The sequence below is a fragment of the Podarcis cretensis genome (genome assembly GCF_951804945.1).
Source record: "Podarcis cretensis genome assembly, chromosome: 6".
Classification (NCBI taxonomy): Eukaryota; Metazoa; Chordata; class Lepidosauria; order Squamata; family Lacertidae; genus Podarcis; species Podarcis cretensis.
Genome location: NC_137175.1, coordinates 65,240,443 through 65,258,343, shown reverse-complemented (window position 1 = coordinate 65,258,343; position 17,901 = coordinate 65,240,443). Strand labels below are relative to the sequence as shown.

General features: G+C 38.5%; 1 protein-coding gene across 18 annotated transcripts in view; it reads right to left on the bottom strand.

Annotated features, from left to right (window-relative positions):
* The window catches only part of LRRC7 (leucine rich repeat containing 7), a 208,311-nt gene that overhangs the window by 83,057 nt on the left and 107,353 nt on the right, over positions 1 to 17,901 (bottom strand). For all 18 annotated transcript variants that reach the window (XR_013840333.1, XR_013840334.1, XR_013840335.1 and 15 more), the window contains 4 exons: positions 9,575 to 9,638; positions 8,813 to 8,887; positions 6,423 to 6,567; positions 5,110 to 5,182 (listed from right to left, as the gene is read on the bottom strand). Coding sequence is in view for 15 of the 18 variants with exons in the window: in XM_079982232.1 (XP_079838358.1) it covers positions 5,110 to 5,182; positions 6,423 to 6,567; positions 8,813 to 8,887; positions 9,575 to 9,638 (357 nt within the window). In the remaining 3 variants the exon portion in view is untranslated. The remainder of the gene's footprint in view (positions 1 to 5,109; positions 5,183 to 6,422; positions 6,568 to 8,812; positions 8,888 to 9,574; positions 9,639 to 17,901) is intronic.

Here is a 17,901-nt window from a genome sequence, read left to right as displayed (position 1 = left end):
TGGATTTGCCCTCTGCCTCACTTACCACGCTCTTGGGACTTTCCCAGAGCTTTTACACCTCATTCCCAAAGCCCAGTAAGCAAGGTATCTGAGAAGGAGGCAGGAGGCTCCTTCTCACGGCCTTCAAAGCATCTCACGGTCCTTCAAGCTCCCTCCCAAAGTCTGGCAAGTGAGCTGGAGGGCTTAAAAACTCTTTCCATGGTGGGTTTTCCCAGCTCACCATTTATTTACCTATTTATCGGCCATGCACCTAAGGTTGCGATTGTGTCAGTAAAGTGAGCATAAGTTGAGGCCCACTGCACTTGGAGTATTATTCCATAAATACACTGATACCAATCACTGTCTTTACATATCATCTGAGTCAGGAGAGGTTGTGCAGTTGTTGGACGGATGTCTGGAAACAGTAATGGGTTGGATGACAGCCAAAACTGAAGCTGAATCCTGACAAGATAGAGATCCTGTTGACAGGAGATTCTTGTGTTCAAGAACTGGATAGATGGCATATTCTGGAGGGAGCTGCACTCCTTCTGATGGTATCTGGAGGTGCCCTTGGATTCACGTGTCTTGGAACACCTATTAGTAGCACCAGTTTGCTTGCCAGCTACAGCCATTCTTAGACGGCGATAGCCTGGCAGCAGGCTCCTGCAGTCTGGTAACTCCAAGTTAGATTACTCTAATATACTCTATGTGGGGCTTTGCCCTTGAAAATGGTTCAGAGGTTGTAGCAGGGGAAGACCACCATGGCAAGAGTATTGAGTGGTTCAGCCAGTTTAGTTCATATAACACCAGTTCTGAAGAGTTTGTACAGTCTGCCAATATGCTACTGTGCTTATTTCAAGGTTTTAATGTTGACTTATAATGATCTGAGAATTTTAGGGTTAAGTTACCTGAAGGAGCACCTCATCCTATATTATCCTGCCTGCTGGAGATGCTATACTCACTATTCCATCACCAAGTGGGGTTCATACACCTGAGACTTGTGAAGAGACCTGTGGAAAGTTGTGGAATGCCCTCCACCTTGAATTTAGGTTGGTGTCTACACTGGTTGGATTTCAGAACCAAGTTAAAACTTACCTCTTTGTCCAAATTTTTAATGATGTGGGGTACTTAGCCACTGATACTTGGAGAGAGCAGTTATAATATTTATGAACTGCATACTGTTCTCGTTTTTTTCTTGATGTTGTTTTTAATAATTGATGTGTCCCACCCTTGTGGTCACTTGATTTGATGCAGGGTAAGATAAACATGAAAATAAATATATAAGTTTTCATAATCCTACAAAATAATTCTGCAACAATTCTGTGAATTTAACTGCTAAAACAGCCTGACAAGTGGCACTCTCTATTGAAAGCTTGACTGAATTAAAAAGAAACTGTTTCAATAAATCCTGAACTACCATAATGTTATGGTTATGAAGCAGGTATAAAACTGGCTACCAACTACCCAGGACAGGAGGGAAGGGGGTACACACTGACTTCTCATTAACAGAAGTATTATATTTTACAAATGACCAAGATCAAAGCTTTCCCCCATAAATTTATTGGCAACAGTAAAATAGCAAGTGCCCAATACGGCCTTCAGTTATTTACTTCGACGTTCCTCAGACGAACAAATCTAAAAGCAGCTGCTCCACAACCCACAGCCCATCTGGTTCCCCACACATCTCCCCTGCAACTAGCTTCTAGACCACACTAGCCTGGAGGACTGAAGTGTGTCATCCTCTTGAGAACTGCACAGTGATTCATGAAGTGGGTTGGAAAGAGAACAGCTGAAAGCTTTGTTAGGCTTTTCATTATATGCTTGCGGCTGCCAAGCTGTAATTTAAGCCAGAGGAAGTGATCATTTCTAAAGGCAGCATTCAGACAACTTGGCCCAGATCCACTTTAGGCTTGCGCTGACAGAAGATGTAGACATAGGTGACTGTGCTTTAGTAGACCACCTGGCAAAATGATCACGCTGCACCTTCAGTGATGCTACAGCCAGACAAGAAACATTATCATTTATTGCAATTCCCTTTCAGCTGCCACAAGTTCCTAGAATAGCAATACAGAATATATGGAAGAGGGGAAATGTTGCATTTCAAATGTATCCACACTAACCAAATGCTGAATTCAATCCCTGGCACCTTCAGTTCAAGGATCTCAGGTAGCAGGACTGAGAAAGACAGCTGTGAAAGCCATCAACAATCAGAGTAGACAATACTGGGATAGATGGACCAATGGTATAACTCAGTATAAAGCAACTTTATATGTGTAAATAAAAAGGCATGTATTGCTCAGATCAAAGGCATTCAGGATTGAAGAAAAGTGCTATCACAAAATCATTCAATACGTAAGCATTAAGGGAGCAATCTAATATCGTGTCTGTGGATGCAACAGCATTCACTTTCTCCTTCAGCCGCTGCACCTGCCCCTCCCACACCGAGAACTGCGGGGCTAAAGGGGAGGAAAATCCTATTTGTACAGCTGAAATATGAAAAATGTTATAAGGACTTAGGATGATGTAATAACCTCTCAATTGCAAAATGAGAATGAAACAAATTGGTCATTTTAAATTGACAAATTATGAGATGTAAATGATAATTGCTATATTCATGCCAGCCATGGTCATCAAGATTCTAAAATTATGTGGATCTCATCTGAAATATTCAGTATAAAGACAAAAATATACAAGCATCATTTCAAAATGTTAAGAAGCTTTAGGTCTAGCTAAGATACTTTGAAGATGAGAACATTTGCAAGGAAGGAAACACAGCGTGTCCTACTAATGATCAAGTGCAGTATATTTATTGACAAGTATCAATAAATATAGATAATAAAAGAGAGATAAGGGAAAAAGCCTATTAGATCCCATTATACATGATTTCTGTAGCCTGGTTGCCACTTTCCTGTGGCTGGATCCCATGCTGCTGCAGTAACAGCTAACAGAGCAAAGCTTTAGAAAATACCTAAAAATTCTAAAAAAAAACTGGTTTGCAAATGTGTGGAAGACAGTTGTGGATGGTGGCACTCATGAGCTTGCACCTGTGACTCATTGAGAGCTCCCCCCCCCCATTATTTAAATTGTCCCATTCTTCTGTAAATTTAAATAATCATTTCATAAAAGAGAAACCTTATGGAAAAACTTACATTGCAAATTTAAATCAAACAACAAAAATCTTTAACATAAATAGTTTTAACTTGCACATCACTGAAAAGCAAGGTTCTTCTTGCAACAATTTCTGCAGAGTCCAAACTGAATCATATATAAAAATATTCATATATGACACTTTACATGATGCAACATACATTTACTGGAGTTCTCACAAAACTCTCATCAGCTACACAAATGATAAAAATAGAACAAAACACTGTCTGCCAAAGCTATCATCTCAATAAAGTAGTAATTTATGTATCTGTTTTTTATTACCACTCATTAAGCTCTTGCTAAACATCTGGAAAATGCTACCAAAGCTATTATTTATAAATAAGTATGATTCTATAAAACACTTATTGTTTTATACTTAGTTGTTAAAATTATTCTGTAACTCCACTTAGCAAGGGAAATTTAAAAGAATCTTGATAGTCTTTGAATTTTATATTATTTTTACACTTTCAATTTAAAAAACTGATCCAACTTTATAATTAAGGAGCAGAGTTAAGGTTTAAGAGTGCTACAGTGATTCCTTCCCTATGCTGCAATGGAACTAGATCAAGAAAGTAACAGTTTATTTACCAGAACATGTAGCTGCTGTTATGCCCTTGTCTGTTTATTTCTCACTACACAAGGCAATGAAGCTGTAAGGAGTAGGCTGTTAAGTTATCCCCCACATGTCCCACAAAAAGCAGGCATTGTATTTGGAAAGCATTTCAAAATTTTGTATAACAGAAAAGAACACTATGAACACAGCACAGCTCAAGTTAAGCACTTGTAATTCCCATCGATCTTAACAGAAGAGATTTAAGCATGTGCTCAGTTCTTCAAACGAAATCAATGACACTTAAAGAAAAACAGGTTGCTTGTCTTAAACTGTAGCTCCTTGAGTAGTCACTTGTGCAGGCACATACATGGAGTTTTGTACCTGTGCAAAGCCTGAAACCTTCTGATAAACATTTTGGCAGGAAATCTGCCCAAAGCACATGTTCAAGGGGTGTAGTTCCTACATTCCCTCTCAGATACTAACGGATGGCAGTTATATAAGGAAACACTTGAGTGACAGCAGGTGTGAAAAAGGGTGGGTTGTTTGAGTGAACATATGACCACATGAACTAAAGTTGCAGGCAAACATCCTGCTTTTCTTTGGGGTCTTTGTGCAGTTTCACACATGGTAGAATAGCAAGCTAATTTACCCCAAGGTGGGGCAATACTGACTAGTAATTGCTGAGCTCAACACAGCCCATCAAAAAGAGGTACCTGTCCAAGCCTAAATATCCATAGCATCATGCCTAACAAACAAAGATGCCTGCAAAAGAAGCTGGAAATTCCTCTTTGAAAGGCCGTGGCTTTTGTAAAAGTAGATGCGGACTCCCATTGGTACTGGGAGCTATGCCAGTCCATAGCAAAATTTATAGCTTTCAGAAAACAACATGAAAGGACCTGAGTCAACATCGGTAGAGTCTTTCTAGAGCCCTCAGAACACATGGGGGGGGGGAAGGATCATGTTGAAACACAGCTGTCCTATCAATGTAGAAGGTGAAGTCATGATGGATGTGCAGGATGTGGAAAGATCATTCTGAGATGTTCAGATAAAACTCAGGCAAGACAACATCCTGGTATAAGCTAAAAGCTATTTCCTTAGTGCCCCCAGCTTTTATGACTCACCAGCTGTTAGGACACATGTACAGCCAATGTACTACCAGTTGGCGAGGCACCCCCCCCCCCATGGGAGGCCACTGATTGGCCCATTTGAGATGCAGCAGCCAGCGGGAACTCAAGCCAGATGTCCAGGTTGCCAGAGGGAAGACCCCTAACAGGCACCTGGACATATGGCGGCCAAGCATGAGAGACCACAAGAGGCACACACCCAGGAAGGTTTAAGCATCCATTTCCTCCTTAGACAGAAAATACACATTTGTCTTGAAAACAATCTTATTGCTAAATACATCAAATCTATAAACTTCCACCACTTACTTTCCAATGGCATTGGGGAGAATTGTGAGTTGATTGTCATCTACTTTTAGAGTTGTAAGCCTTTTCAAGAGCCCTGAAAGAGAAAGACAGAGACAGAGACAGAGACAGAGACAGAGACAGAGACAGAGAGAGATGTGTTAGATATTGAAAACAGCATTATTTCCCCTCTATAATTATTTTTTTACTGTGAAGTACACCCCTTTTTCAACTCTCAATACTAGTGGTCATAGTGCCTATTCTGAGGCCAGTTTCAGCAGAAGTAACAAAATAAATGGAATAATGAATAGTATTTTTGAAATAAAGGATTCCGGGTTAGTTCAAAAGAATCCTCTTCCAGAGGTGGCTACACAGTTGTTTCAAACATATTTTCTCATGTGATCCCTAAATTTGCAAACACAGTATCTTCTAATTGCAAAAAACACAGGGTTGAATTTAACTAAGTTCTACTCTTCGTAGACCTATTGCATCAGTAGCTAAGGCTCCATCAGCAGCAAGGATTTTATTGGTGCCATGGAACCTTTTCTCCTTTCCTCCCCACAAAGCCTCCTAAATCTATTCTGGGAGGTTCTAACCCCTCCAGACTAGATTTGGTGATGGCACAGGATAGGGGGGAAAGGGGGAATTCTTACTGTGCTAGCATGAATCCTTGCACTGGCTTTTCCTCGTGCAACAATTTAGTTGAATATGGACCACTGAAATTAATGTGCCCAAGTCAGCCATGTTTGTTAATTTCAGTGGGTCTACTCTGAGTAGAACTAGCACTAGATACAAGTCATGCAGTTTAACAGTGGATTGCTATTTTGTATTTTTGCACTTGAAGTTTCACACTTGTGCCTGAGGACATGAATTTTAGGTAATGTGAGAAAAGCCATTCCATAGTATTTCTTCATAGCAGGAAGCTAAATTACAGACACACCTCCCTAACACATGTATTATAGTTAAAAATAAACCTGTGGACAGATTCTAGCATTAAAAAATAATTGCACCTCATATTCAAATATGAGTTTCTACACATAAAACTGCGATGCAAGGCAATGTGACCAGGAACACTTTTCTGTATTATGAAGTAAAACTTCAAAACGTTATACCTGTATTCTTCATATAATTCTTAACTCTTAACATAAAAACAGTATGTTATTTTAGAGATAAAGTTGCTAATAATAATTACAGGATAATGAATGATAGGGGAGGCAGATCTTGATTCAGAAGAAACGGACCCTTGAATCCAAACCAGCAACTATTAACAAAAACCCATTTTCTTAGCAACAACCTCTCACACATACCACACATTTAGCCAACATTTCTTTCTTTACCTATAGAATCTGGCAGTTGTTGTAGCATGTTGGATGACAACAGTAGATCTTCCAGGGCTTCACATCCTGATATGTCCATATCTATACTTTCTATCCTATTTTTTGACATATCCAAGTACACCAGCTGCTTTAACCTTCCTATAGGCTTGATGACATCACATAAGAATAGGTTGTTGGTTAGATTTACATTTCGTAGCAGGCACCAATGGTTAACAGCAATAATATTTAGAAATTAAAGTTAATAGAAAGCTAATGGTGATTACAGAAGCAAAAATGATCTGGTCTGATGTTTCATTGGTCAAGTACGCTAGAAAAACCACTGTTCTAAACTTGTATCTAAAGATACAGCAACAATGATCACTACTTAAATGGTGAGGTTTGATTCTTCCCAATGACTCACACAAGATAGGATCCTAACAGAGCAATTTTTGGTATAAGTGCATCCACAAAGTCTGTGGCACAGATTGTTGCAAGGAATTGGAAGGCCTACACATACCTCCCACATTCCAATTCACCCTGCTACCTCTGCTTAACCAATAAATGTGAGTTCTGAGCAGTGAGCTAACAAACCAAAAGGGGTGTCTAGACAGGGATACTGAAGATACACACAGACCCCTCATCCCCATTATTTCTCAACCCCATAACTTCCAGATTGGATTATTGCAATGTGCTCTACATAGAGCTGCCCTTAAAGGCAACTCAGATACTTGTCTCACGTATTTCACAGCCTTTAAGCGCCTCTCAAAATATCAGTGAAAATCATTAGTGCTATTTATAAAGATACATCTGAATAGTTCTTAAATGTAAGAATATTTCAGTGTCTTAATGCAGAAAAAAAGGATGTTGCATACGGATCCTTCACTAAATTGCACCATTCCTGCGTGTGATCCTTTCATGAATTTCAGTTGTTGGATTGGAATTACCTGAGCACTACACAACAGATGTAGCTGTCGACTCTGACACTGCTAATCATCAAACAGATATGAATATGTGAAACAGAATCCAACACTTACTTTGGATATGTATAAATACATTTAAAGGGTTTGAAAAAGTTCTACAAGCACTAAATCACATTGCCAATTGAACTAGAGTGCTCTTATATTGAGCTGAAGTAGCAATGTTGTTACCCAAAGGCATTTTTGTAGCATATACTGTAGTATTTAAATTGAAAATGGACTTCTACATGCTATAGGCTAGGCAAAAGCTGTACAGAAAACACTACCCTCTGTTCAAGTCACAGCATAGAAATTTGCCTTAAGATGATTTACTCTGTGTGCTTGAACTAGAATTCTTATATTAAAATTCTCTTAAAATCATTGAGTTGGAGCCTAAGAACACTGATCAGAGTTCCATTCACAGATTATAGCTTCCCTACTTCCCTCTTCCTGCTTCAGCTTACAAAAAAGGGGCCCCTCCAGAACAGCACTGGATATGTTCGGGAGAGGGCTGAAGCTCAGGGGGAGAATTGACATAAGCAGAAGTGCCTTTGTTCTGGGGTTAGGTGCTGCTGGATTCACACTATAGTGATTTATTTCATGCCAAACTCAATAAACTGACAGCTGAAGATAGGAAAAACTGTATTACAAGAGGAGTCAAAATAGAAATAAACCATGAGTTCAGTGGGCAGGGCCCGTGTGTGTGTGTGTGTGTGTGTGTGTGTGTGTGCATGCTTTACTTAGGACCAGAGATCCAAGGGGTCTACACATTCTCACTGTACTATTTCCTAGAACAACTTCACCCTTTAGACATCATGATCCTGTGTTACCATATGAACGCAGAAGTTATCATATACTCATCTGGCTGTAATCCCCAAAACCACTCTAGATGTGTGTGATCTGCAACTAGCATGTCTATAAGCAGCATTCATCACTTGTTGAGATGGTGTCTCACAAGCTGCTGGAGTGCATTCTCTTGTTCCACACATAAGAATGATTAGAAATATTATTATATGGTATCTAGGTTATTTGTATCAGATCTAGTTGTTCAGAAATAGCAGCAATGAGAGTCAGATTAGCAGATGCTTTGTTAGCTAGACATCCTTCAGTAGTGAAATGCATGAGGCACGCTACAGTAATATTTTTTTAAAAATTGTTCATATATAAACAGCAATAAGGTTCTCTGAGAGCCTTATGCAACTTAGATCAATTGAAACCCATCACCTGTTAAAGAAATAACATCTTTCAAATGTTTCAATATAACAGAAATATATACATAGCTGAAATTTTGCAGAGTTGTGCAGTGTCAGAACAAATCAATTTAAGTTTATTCTTTACACATTACTATGCAACATTATGTTAGTATCCTTGTCAAAAACATGTTCAGTGTTGCTTCTCCCTATATTAACAAGAAATGAAACTAAACAACACAATGAATGTATACAATATCCATACCCCAGGCAGTGTTTGAAGTGAATTACTGTCCATCCATAATTCCTTTAGATTTTGAACTTGTTCCAGAACCTCAGGCTGTAAAAAAGTATATTTTATAAATATAACATTTATGCAAACCAAATGATATTTTAATTATTGCCAAGTGATTATCTTTTGCAAACAAAATCAGAATAGAACTATAGTTCTTTAATCTGATTACTTCATCATTTTCTTCAAGGTTGTACTTATAAGTGATGATTATGTTAAATATTACAAGTCACATTTCTGAGTGTGGTTTGGTCTAAATCCATCTACCAGGATGGATCAACTAACACTGAGAAGAAGCAGCACAGAGAAGCAATGGCTGATTTAGTATTTCAGAAACTCTGAACTGTCAGGTATTAGGAGTTAAGGCTTTTATTCTCACAGCTTCTGTGATGCTGCTGGTTTCTGAAGCAAGATCCTACATATCTATCAACCCTTCCCCATAATGTCACACAATCCAGAGTATCATGTGCCATAAATAAGAGACTTACTATTTGTACACCCTCATTATTATCCCTGTCTGTGGACATAAAATATTTCATCACGAATTCCTTTTATTACCAATGCAAAGCAGGATCCTATGCAGCTTTTACATGTATGGAAAGCAAAATAGTAGAGTTACTCGTTTCTGCATGCAGCACAATTCTCATAGTGGGAACTGAGGAAAATTGCATTGATATACTGAACACTACTGAACATACATGTTTTGTTATGCTTTTTAAAACAGGTTTTTCTTACCAACTCAGAAAATTCATTATTGCCTAGGTCAAGCCTCTCTAGCTGTGTCAGTTTGTGCATTGACCTGGAAAAAACAAAAGATAATACAGTAATGAGAATGTTAAAATTTTACTGCAGTTATACTATACACAGTGGCAAAGGTTGCATGTGCTGTTACATTAAATTTTAGAGGTAGACAGCGCATATTGGATAGAATAAAGAACATATTTGACAGGACAACAAACATTTTTGTCACATTGTTTATAATTAATGAAGGAATTCATTTTTATTTCAATATATGAACAGCAACGTCTACAATAAACAATGATAAATGAATCTCCCTAAAGCTGATTTTAATCAGTTTTAATATTCTTATTATTTAATTATTTGTACCCCACCCATGTGTCTGTTCCAGCCGCTTTGGCGGCTTCCAACACATATAAGAACACAATGAAACATTAAAAACTTATAGAGGGCTGTCTTCAGATGTCTTCTAAAAATTGTATAACTATCAACTTACTTACATAATGTAAGCAAGAAGTCTCCATAATTACAGTTAGGAGCCTGGTTAGCATTCCAAGGCATACAGGGTGGTCCCAATTTATTTAAATGGAAGATTCAGTTTGAAGATGGAAAGCCCTTGTGGGTAGGAGGGTTCATATGCACAATCTAGCTCCAGCACTTACAAGGAAATGCTGGATCAGAGTGCATGTTGCAAAACATCTGCAAATGGAATAAGATTCTCAAATGAACAGTATATTAGCTTTTATTTAAGAGTCCTATAAAGGCCATGTTCTATTACTACTTGGTGGAAATCCTCAGGGTGGAGAATGATGTTGTACTCAGACTCTCTCTGCAAATTTCTCATCTTATTGGCCTATGTGAAAATAGGATGCTGGACTAGATGGGCCTTTGGTCTGATCCAGCATGGCATTCTTATAAAAAGAATTCTGCAAAGTGAAAGTTATCTTTGTCACCACCCTTCAGTGGCCTGGCACTGTGTGATTTGGAGTAAAAAGGCGGGGAGGCACAATTTCACATATTGCTTTGACCCAGCCAGTCAACCAACTGTCAGGTAACATGAAAAACAACAACAACAAATCAGACATTAGGCATTCATTAAAGATAACAATGATAAGCCAATTAAACCCAAGTACCTAGCGTTAAACTACCCAAAGTTTATAAGCAATGTAATGCACACTACACAGACAATAAAAGCATAAAAACAACAGAAAGCTGGTAGCAAGTTTCATATGGGTGCTGTGAAAAATTTGCATGTGTGAGTGATAACAATCCCACAACAAAAGCTCGTCTGTAGGCAACCATCTAAAAATTTACTAATTGGGTTTGACTGGGTAATCTTAGTTTGTTTATATTTCTTATTAACCAAGCATTGTAGATGTATGCCTCCCTTAAAGGAATAAGCTACACCTTATAAAATACATTTTCACAGGATTAGCTTTTCTTTTCTTTGGAACATTGCATTTATGGGTTGCCCCCAAATTTAGTTTCATCCTTAATGAGTTGAAAAATCTATTGTTAGCTATGATATCACATTGATCCCTCTGTACTCAACTTATATAGTCATTATATTTTGAAAGCATATTTTGCAAATTATTCAGTATTTATAAATAGTACAGAGAAGAGACACAAACAATGTTGCAGCGTTAATACTTCTCCCTTTGTGAATACTAAAAATAAATCATGAAGGAATTTGTGAGCCATACTGTCTTTTGTTTAGTAGTAGTTTCATCATTAACAACGGATACTAATTAACGGACAATGACTGGCTTGAGGGGGGGAAAACATTTTTGAGTTTCAAGGGTACTGTTTTTTATATAAGACTGATACATTTAATGAATCCAGTTCTGCTTGCCCAAGTACATTTCCAGAGTAATGTATAATGTGCCCATACATGTAAATAACAAACAGAAAACAAAAATACCATATGCCTCTTGGGTACCTTCTTCAAAAAGGAAATTGATGCTGTAAAAAAAGAGTCTTGAACTTTCCATTGTTCAAGAGACAGCACAGAACAATATTTTTTATTTCTTTGAAAGCTTAGAAAAATAAATAAAGTTCTGCTCCTTAAACGTTAAGTTCCTTCTCTGAGGCAATTACCACAGCTAAAAACAGACCAACAAGATTCTTATGGCTAGCCTTAGATAAGCATGAGGGGCAGGCACCGGACAAGCAAACTGTCAGTCAAATTTCTTCAAGTATCTTGTCAGCTTCCTTTATTATAACCTACAGAATGAATAAAACCTGAAATAAGAGGCTTCATTATTAACAATTTTGGATTTGTGCCTGCAATATATCGACTGAAATTTGTTATACGAGTGCTATTTCTCTTTCTACTTCTGCCATTTCGTTTCATTATTTTGAAAGCCTTGTGTGTTGCTGTCAAGTTGAGACTTAAATTCAATGGTAGCATGGCTTGAGCTAGGCATTTCTTTGCCTTAAATAATTAATCTGGGGTTTATACTCCATTTGTCATTTATAATTGCAAAATGGTTTGGTAACTGCTTTCCCCTCGGAAAACCTTTTGAACCTTCTAACCATTTTTATGTTATAGAAATTCAGGAACACTATGGAACAGCCTTACATAAGGCATGCATCTAAGTAATAACTACCACTATACTAATGCAACCAAATGCTGGCCTTGCTCTTTGAAATGGGATATAGAATCAGTGCCATAGAAGAGGCAGTAATGAGCATGCATATGTATGGATTCAGGGATCTCAAGACTTCATGGGAAGATGATCACGATTGCACAGGTGTGGGGATAGTTCACAGCACTCATTCTATGACAGCTGGCTTCTGCTGGAGGCAGAAAGCAACGTGGAAGTTGCTGAAAGTAAGTTTCTCTCATACTTATGTGTGTAGAAGAAATAACATACTGTTGAATGGTGAGATGTTGGCAGCAGTAGTGATGATAAAGCATGAAAATAACAAGAAAACAGTGCCCAACCTGGTGATAATCCAATAAATCATGCAGAGAGGGAGCTTCAGCCCAAGAAAAGAGAAGAGGCAGTAAGGGAACACCTAGCTACTTTAAATGAATTCAAATCTCCGTGGTCTGATGAAATACATCTGACGATACTAAAGGAATTTGCAGATGTAATATCAGAGCCTCTGTGTATAATATTTGAGAATTCTTTGAGAATAGGTGAGGTCCCTGGGAGGCAGGCAAATGTGGTCCCCAACTTTAAAAAGGGGGAAACCCAGGCAACTACCAACTAGTCAGCTTGACACTGATGCAAGGAAAGGTGTACACTCAAAAAAGGATGCTGTGATTACTAAGAACTAGCACATCTTTCTCAAAAACAAGTCATACCAGCCTAATCTTATTTCCATTTTTTGAAAGAGTTTCAAGCTCAGTGGATCAGGGAGATGTAATGTATCTTGATTTCAACCCAAGAAGAATAATCCCACATCAGGTAGAGAAGGCTATTAGGAGGCAAAGAGTTTGTTAAAAATTGACATTAACACATAAGCACACACAAACAGCCAGGAGGTACTCAGAAAGTTTGCTTATCTGTAACTGTAGTTCTTCAATGAGTGATCTGTGCAGAGACATATAGGTTTTGTGACTGTGCAGTCTTGTTTTTCAGATTTCTTGAACTTGGTTAGTGTATTGGCAGGCTGCTTATCCCAGTGTGTGCACACTCAAAAGGGCATGGCCCCCACTTTCCTGCTCAATTCCTAATGGATTGCGCGCAGTGGCTATACAAAAAAAGTGAGCAAGAGCAGGCTATATGAATAGCAAACTAACATACCAAAGGCTGGGGAGCTGCCTAGAAAGCTCTGGGTTCAGCACAGCCCTTCCAGAAGAGCATCCATTCTGGATCAAACATCAAGTCTGTAGTACCAGATGAACATAGAAAGCTGATGTAGTAACCCTTTGAGCTGAAGCAATAGTAACCAGGAAAGGCAGCTTAAATATTAAGTGCCATAATCAATAGTAAGCTCAAAGCAAATGGGTTAGCCCTGAATTGAAGCAAAATAACTGAAAAACTGAATTTGGACTGCAAGCTGTTCAGTACTATGGTCAGCCATAGCTGAAAACATAAGAATATTCTTTCTCTTCCATGTGAAAGGTAAGAATGTATGTTGATGGAAAGTGCTCTGATGAATTCAGGCCAGTGCATTAAATACCAAACAGGATTTCCCCACATTTACACAGAGAGTCAAGAAGACTCAGCATTGTGGCAAGATAGTTGGCCAATTGGTCTAAAGCTGGAGTGGTCAAGCTTGCTCATCTTCCATGTAACAGCCCTTCAAATATTTTAAGATGGCTATCATATCTCTCAGAATTCTCTTATCCATGGGCTAAACATACCCAGCTCCCTCAACTGCTCCTCAGAAGGCTTGGTTTCCAGACCCTTCACCCTCGTCTGCACACATTTCAGGGGATGCAATGGATCAATGAATGCAAGGAAGGAATGTCAAATGAATGTACCTACCTCTTGAAATTTCAGACAGAGATTCCCCATCTCCCCTAAGAACATTTAGTACAATCTTTGATGTCTGGGTACTTGTTCCACTGCTTCCATTTAGATGAGTATCAATACCTCTAAAGAAGGAGAGGTGGGGATAAAGTGAAAGACTCTGTCTTGAGGAAGAAAGTCAAACACTAGGGTAAGCAGCCACTGGTCAGTAATGAGGGAAGACCAAACAACCAAAAAAAAAAAACCAACACCCTTAGCTACTTGCTAAACACTGGCAAAATGCTGAAGAGAAAAATGATGAAGAGAAAGTCAAAGCTGATATCTGGAAGAGTCTGATGTTTTATGTCACTTGAATGACTCCCCAACTGAGAAGCTTTTCAAAGTACAAAGAGGTCTGCTGGGAAGCCTCTGTAGCTAGGGAGGTAGGATGACTGGAAGAGGTCCTGTGCCAAAGCAAACCTTGACCAAAGCAAAACTTGTATACTATTGTGTTGTCAAATCCATATCACAAGCTGTCTTGCAGAGTTTTTGTCCTCTATCCAAGGCATCAACTGCCTTTTCCAAAAAAAGGCCTAAGCCATGGTAAGTTTTGAATCATAGTTCTAGCATCCTATGTCAGTCCAGAGAAGTGCACCTAAGCATGTCCATGGATGCTTTTGTCAATGTTTCTGACATACAGTCAGGAGTGTGGATTTGCTGTTTGCTTCCTGTTACAAAACTGAGACGTGTTCACCTGCATTGTTTGGAAGATAACCAGAAAAGGAGGATGCCTTGTCCCACAAAGAATGTTGATATTGAGATATGCACACCATGTAGCTGGCAATGCACAATGACAGTGCCACTATGGAACACAATTTACTGTCTATGATAGCCTGTCTCCTACCTCCATTATCTGTATGTGCAGTATGAGATGCAATATGTAAGTTTCACCGATGATCAAGTAAGGTGAAGGATGCTTGAAGAGGAATTCTCAATTCTTTTCTTAGACCTGATAAAGCAGAGCTGGGGAACCTTCTTCAGCCCAAGGACCACTTTATGGGGCAACTTTGCAGGAAAAACCAGCTTTAGAGCCACTCAGCAAAAATGTTGAGAGAGATGCCAAAAGACATATGAGTAAACCAAACCAAATTAAAACACACAATGTAAAAAGAGAATAAATACAAAATAAAATCACAAGAAGAGAAGAAAGAATAAGTGGCAATCATCTATTTATTTTGCCATGTGAGGATGAAGAAATAGCAGGAGAAATCTTTTCATTGTGTTGCAGCTGTACCTGTAGAAAAGAAAATAATTGGGAAGGCAGGAGCCACATACCCTTGAGAATGCGCACCAAACAGTGGCGTGGGTGATGGCATGTCTAGTTCTAGATTTTTTAAAAATGATGTATTTGGAAGTGCGGATCCCATATATGTGTGACTGCACAGATACTAAGAGAAACTTATAATTATAATAAATTTAAAAGGAAGTCACAGAGAAAGCAGATTGCTTCCCACAATTCAATGATTGGAACACCCCCCCCCCCCGGAATATCACACATATGAAAGAGTGATCCATTGTTAGAAACTTACTGGTTTTCCAAAACACAATAATCACAACAGAATTCAATAAAAATACAACAGAGTCTGCAACAGAATATTTTTGGAATCCTTATATATGCATTATATATTAATCTTGAGCTATTTAAGTCAGTAGATCTTATGTACTCATTAGTATAAGATGGCACAAGCATCAAAATATCCATATGGAAAAATAAACATGTTACAAAGTTATATACCAGGCATTCTTTAAATTAGTGAAAATAGTCTCACTTTAATGGTACACTACAAATGACATATTTGATTTGCAGTTTGATCCAACACCATAATAAAGTGATATCAAAATTATTATTTTTGATGAAGATGTATGCAATAGAACAATTGCTAAAGGTAAAACCGACAAGGAGCTTCTTCACATTTCACCTTGAAGCTCATCAGTTTCATCTCCCATGTGATAGCCACTAAACAAATTACACAACATCAGACATTGGTTTGCCAATTAGTTTATACTTGACAGGGGGAGGAATTCTATGTAGCACTATGGCAATCATCCCATCAGCTCAAGCTTTTCAACTTGCTGGATTGAACAATCTCCTCTTCTCCCCTGTGTGCTGTTCTGGGGTTCTCCTGGCCTCCCTCTCCAGCAAATTTCTATGAAAGGGTGTGCAATAGGGAGGAAGCCCCAGTGTGCTAGCAGGCACCCTTATACTTGCTTTTACTAGAGAGACTTGTTAGCTGAATCTGCCCAGGAAATTGCAGAGAATCTTGGCTCTCTGGTTTAGTGCACCTGAATGATGCAGATATTTTAAAACAAAATAAAAAAATTCCTTCCAGTAGCACCTTAAAGACCAACTAAGTTAGTTCTTGGTATGAGCTTTCGTGTGCATGCACACTTCTTCAGATACACTGAAACAGAAGTCACCAGACCCTTCTATATAGTGAGAAGGTGGGGAGGGGTATTACTCAGAAGGGTGGTGGGATTGGGTGATTGGCAGATAGCTGTGATGAGCCTGTTGACGACTCTTAACGACTGCAATAGGTCTTACAGGAAAAAGCAAGGGGTGAGAAGGTGTAACCTACTATAGCTACTGTAACCTACTATAGGAGTTTGCACATGGCCATGCAAACAAAATTTCAGCAGTTTTCTGTTTCTAAGGTTCCATTGTCAAATAGTTTCCTTTTCATGGGTTGAATAGAAGGAATGATAAAAATATCTTACAGGATGAATTATAATCAAGGGCACTAAGGAATGGTGGGTTCCTCTTTTCCTTACATTTTGGGTAATGGTCAAAGTAAGTACAAATCTTCAGTCGTTAAGAGTCATCAACAGGCTCATCACAGCTATCTGCCAATCACCCAATCCCACCACCCTTCTGAGTAATACCCCTCCCCACCTTCTCACTATATAGAAGGGTCTGGTGACTTCTGTTTCAGTGTATCTGAAGAAGTGTGCATGCACACGAAAGCTCATACCAAGAACTAACTTAGTTGGTCTTTAAGGTGCTACTGGAAGGAATTTTTTTATTTTGTTTTGACTATGGCAGACCAACACGGCTACCTATCTGTAACTGCAGATATTTTAAGCATCCATTTGCTGTGTTCACACTTTATCATTTTAGTACGTACATTTAATTCTCAGGTATAACCATTCTCTGGAGAGGCACCTCAAATCACAATGGCCTATTTAGCCAGAGGCAAGGACTGTATATTCCAAGAATATATTGCAGTTAGTGTCTATCTGGGGGAAAATGTCATAAAACTGAAGTCCCTTCTTGAGAGCAGCCTCTTGCTACTTTCTCTCTGGTAATGGACTGGAAGTATAGTTGAAGAAAATATGTCATATCCCATTTCTGATCTGCTTCCCAACATACAGAGGCAATTGTGCAGGGTTGCAGGAGGGTGGAAAAGGTCCCTTAGAAGAGATCTGAAATGTTGTTCACATTTCAGTTTTGACTAGTACAATTTAGTTATTGTGCAGGTAGTTCAAACCTGATTTAGCTTGCCATTTCTATTTGTGAATTTTTTTAACATGGGTCCATTTGTTACTGGGAATTCTTCAATTTAAAAAAATAAAAGTTGTTCATATCATTTGACATATAACCAGCTTACAGTTCTCTATGTTAATTACATGCACCCACTGCAATAGCTATATGAACTCCATTCCTGTCTTTAAATATAAAAACTGCTACACTTTATATTCACATACACATCTAACATTCTCAATATTGGAACTCACACTTCAAATGGTGCCAATGAAAGTGTACACCAATCAGTAAAAAAACCAAAAACATACATGTGAACACATCTACAACTAATGAATCATATCTCTGTTGCAATACTATATATAAATTTCTATCAAGAC